A 4,592-nucleotide genomic window follows, 5' to 3' on the forward strand; every position below is an offset into this window, starting at 1 on the left:
AGATTTGGAATTCAATTTTCATGTTCCCCAAACGAATTTGAGGAAATGAAATCGGAATTTAAATGTATAATTTCATTTTCTAGAATTGAAATGAAATCCGGCTTTCCAAACGCTACCTAAAAAACATTCAATTTGGGCCTTTTTCAAAAAAAAAAAAAAAAATGCTCTAAACTGTTTGAACATAGCTCTATCCATTAGATGAAATAAACCATTATCTTGAAATGAACATTTTAGTATTTGAATGAAATGGTAGATTGTGTATCACGTATATACCTTTCCTTTTTTATTATTAATTAATAATAAACTAATAAAAAGACATGTTGATTATATCAAATTTTTGGGACCACGTATTTTAGTTCATCATGGGTAAGGACACTATTGCTGATGTAATAACCTCTATACGAAATGCTGACATGAATAGAAAAGGAACGGTTCGAATAATATCTACTAACATCACCGAAAACATTGTTAAAATACTTTTACGAGAAGGCTTTATCGAAAATGTGAGAAAACATCAAGAAAGAAACCGATATTTTTTGGTTTTCAAATAATATTAAAATTAGACCTTATTGAAAATTAGGTTCCCTTAAATTGAAATCAATATCATTTTGTTTTACTGGATTTTCCGCACACATATTTGACTGCATTGCAACCCATGAGCACGGTGCTCACTATTTTGACCCAACTATCGCGTGCACCATCTACTCGTTTGGCAAAGTATCGTTAAGAACAGGTCAGAAACCCAGTAAGAAATCTGCCAACACTGTTACACAGTTCTGTAGAATTCAATACTGAATCACAAGCTCGAATACTGTCCAAAGACAAAATCAGTTACACAGAAAGCAAAAATATTCACAAAGAAACAATCACAAAATTCCATCCTTAATGACAAAAAGTACAAGAAATTTTGTTCTTTTCTAACAATTTATTCAAGTATTAACTTATAACTGTACAAAACATTGAGGTTTCTGAAGTTACAGTCCTATTGTACAAAATTCTCTCAAAAGAAAAAGAATATGCAATCTCTCGAAACAAATATTTTCATCAGGCTAGGTGGTAACAAGTATGAATGCTATAATAAGTACAGTGTTGAATCATAACAAATTGAACAAATATAACCTCACCGGAAATTCTTCTTCCGGGACTTATAAGGGTATTGAGAGGCAGGCGATTTCGAATACTCCATTGGAAGCTGAGGAGTGGCAAATTCCCCGGTAAGCATCCCTACAACTTCTTTCATAGAAGGCCGGCGAGCTGGTGCCTTCTGCAAGCACATGAGAGCAACTATAATGCAGAGTTGAGCTTCTTCTCTGTTCAATGAACGAATCTTCTTGTCCACTAAATCATGAAGCTTTCCAGAACGAGCAAGTTGACGAGCCCATGAAACAAGATTCGCCTTGTAGAATTCAGACATGGGCGAGCCTGTTACTTGCAAAGGCCGTCTCCCAGCAATAAGAACCAAAAGCAACACACCAAAGCTATATACATCACATTTTTCTGAGAGATCACCACCACTGCTATATTCAGGAGCGATGTAGCATACAGTTCCTCTCATACTCGGGGTGCTACTAATCCCACCACTCTTGGGGATCTCCCCACTCATTGAATCATAGCTCGTGTGTCGAACCTTCCAAAGGTCTCCACTAAAACCATCCAACCACCAATCAATACTACTCCGACTACTCTTCCTACTCCTGTTATACTTGTTCTTCTTTTCTACATACATCTCATCATCCCTAGGCCACCAATTATCCTCATTATCACTCTTGGACTCTTGATCCCTCCTTTTCTTTTTCTTCTTCTTCTTTTTCTTCCTTGCAAGTTCCTCACTATATTCCTCCTTCCACCATGCCCTCACTGGCCTCCTCTTCTCCTTCTTCGAACTCCACCCTTCCTCCATAGACACCCACCACTCTAACGTCTTCCCTTTCGTCTTCCCACCTTTCTTGGGCACTACAGAGCTCGAAGAAGCTCCCCCTTTAACCCAATCATTATGGGAGCCCTCCCTAGCAACCTCCATTCCCATCCACTCCATCACATAATCCTTCACCTTCCCAGTCCCCCCTCCATTGACATTCCCATTTCGCGCCTTCCCCATTTCTTTTTCAACACTCTCCATATCCATCCTATTGAACTGAGCCTCTAAATCCAACCCCTTGTCATAAAACTCCGAGGGGGATGTCTTAGCCGTCACCATCTCCGGAGAGGTCTCAATCCTCATTGGAGATAGATCAACACCAACACTCCCCTCCTCGAATCCCACCGTGGTGGTAACACTCTCAGTTTCCATCACCGACCCTGTATCCTCCACCCCAACATCAACATTATTATTATTGCTACCATTACAAGCATTATCATTTTTATTACCACTATTATTATCATTATTATTAGTATGATGATCATTAGAATTACAATTCAAATTCCCTGTGATCCCCTGATTTTCCCCAATATTAACAACAACCGCATCATTAGTTTCCCCCAATTTAATTCTAGCAAGACCAAAATCCGCAATCTTAGCTCTAAAACAATCATCCAACAAAATATTACTAGGCTTAACATCACCATGAATTATAGGAGGATCACAATGATGATGCAAAAACGCCAATCCTTGAGCAACCTCAACCGCAACACGAAATCTATGAGACCACTCCATCAACTCCTCGCATTTCTTATGCAACAAACAATCCTGCAAATTACCATTAACCATAAGCTCATAAACGAGGCACATACGTCGTCGTCTACGAGACGAAGCAAAACCCAACAACTTAACAACCCGATCCGACTCAACTAACTTGTTGGCTATGAGCAACTCATTCTGAAACTCTCGCTCCCCTTGAAGGGAGCCAGAGTCCAATAACTTAACAGCAACAGCGACTTCACGGTTTCGAGAAAGCGAAAGAGAACCCGAGAAAACTGACCCAAACCCGCCTTGACCGAGCCGCCGAGACGGGGAGAAGTTGGAGGTGATACGGCGAAGATGAGAGAAGGAGAAACGACGAGGGAGGTTAGAGGAGGAAGAGAGAGAAGAAGAGGTGGGTTTAAGGCGGTGGAAGAAACGGCGGAAGAAGGAAACAGAGAGAAGGAGGAGAGAGAAAGTTAAGATGGCACCAAGAAGTGGTGGAAGGAGATGAGAAGGTGTGATGTGATGATGATGGTGATGGTGTTGTGGAGGAGAGAGAAAGTTGGGTTGTGGATATGGTGGAGAAGACATGGAAATTTCAGTGAAATTTCTTGATTTGATGAAGATGAAGATGAAGATGAAGATTTAGAGAGTTTTCATGATTTGTGTGGAGAAGTTAAGGGGAAATGGCCGTTGGTAAAGAAAGAGTAAAAAAAAGTGTACAGCAGACAAAGGCAGCTGTTGTTGTAGTAGTAGTAGTTGCGCTCCTGCTAATTGCTGAATGAATTGTTATTGTAAGTTGTACTGATGTTTGATTATATTTACTGATGAGTATCTATCTGATATTCTGATGTATGTTTCCCTTGCTTTCAGAGTTTCTGTTCTTTACTTGTTCTTCTTCTCTTTTTTGTTCTTTTTCTTTTTGGAGACTCGTTTTTATAGGAATAGTAACGTACATGGTCCAGCTTCTTTTTCTTTCTTGGACTTCGAGGATGTGTCTCAGATTATGAAAGAGATACATTCACAAAGAGATGGCCACCGGTGCGGGTTGGGTGGGCTGGTCGGCGGGTCATAGTGGGTCGGGTTGAGATTTCATAGTTTGGGCAGGCTGGTCCACGGGTTGAAAAATCTTGGCCCACATCGGTCTGTTATTCGTTTTAGCGGTTCGTGAAGCAAGTCTGACGATTCGTGGCCTATTTGGCTGGGCCGACATCAGATTTTTTTTTCAAAATTATTTAATCATATTGTTACATAAAATCATTAAGATATATACAATTATTAATATTAATGAACAATTTTATTATTTTTGAATTTGATTGAATTATAATATCTGAATTTGATTAAAATATATACAATATTTTGATTAAAATATATACAATATTTTGATTAAAATATACACAATTTAGTTGAATAATTACTTGGGTTGGGCTAGTCTAGTTCATGGGCCGAGCTAGACGGGGTTAGGCGGTTTTAGTAGGGGGCTTTCATGGGTTGGGCTCAAAAAATCTGGCCCACGGCCCATCCACCATTTTCACGGTTCGAGTTTGGACTGGATTGGGCTTTTCGTGGAAGCCCTCCCGACCCAAGAGGCGGGATGGGCTGGATTGGCCCGCACTATCGGCCATCTCTAGCTCATTCACAGATTTTCTAATATAGGGGTTGTTTACTTGTTATAATTTAGAAACAAGTATTGAATTAGTTTTAGGCCCAATAATAGTTATCAGGAATTAGAAATGAAATTGAAATAAGTTGAACTAAATTAAATTTAAATGACGAATTAAACTGATTTTAAGTGTACTAACCTAAACTTAATTGAAGTGAATTAAACTAAAATTAAGCTTAAAAGAACATGGCCTTACGCCTGAAACTCTTTGCCTTTGGTCAAGAGTTACTCCATCCGTTTCAAAATATAAGGCACGCACGATGTTCAAGAATCAAGATCGAACTTTGACCGTTAATTACTCTCAATTTA

General features: G+C 39.2%; 1 protein-coding gene across 1 annotated transcript; it reads right to left on the bottom strand.

The window, feature by feature from the left end:
* Positions 1-896: 896 nt before the first annotated feature.
* Positions 897-3,565, bottom strand: LOC104906577 (receptor-like serine/threonine-protein kinase At4g25390). The gene has a single exon (XM_010695347.4). It carries the CDS (start codon positions 3,209-3,211, stop codon positions 1,121-1,123), a length of 2,091 nt encoding a protein of 696 aa, XP_010693649.2. The 5' UTR covers positions 3,212-3,565; the 3' UTR covers positions 897-1,120.
* Positions 3,566-4,592: the final 1,027 nt, after the last annotated feature.

The sequence above is a fragment of the Beta vulgaris genome, chromosome 3 (genome assembly GCF_026745355.1).
Source record: "Beta vulgaris subsp. vulgaris cultivar EL10 chromosome 3, EL10.2, whole genome shotgun sequence".
In the NCBI taxonomy this organism is placed as follows: Eukaryota; Viridiplantae; Streptophyta; class Magnoliopsida; order Caryophyllales; family Amaranthaceae; genus Beta; species Beta vulgaris.

Bases quoted from the DNA above. Each gene is read 5' to 3' on its own strand.
- LOC104906577 (XM_010695347.4), bottom strand. From the start codon at position 3,211: ATGTCTTCTCCACCATATCCACAACCCAACTTTCTCTCTCCTCCACAA.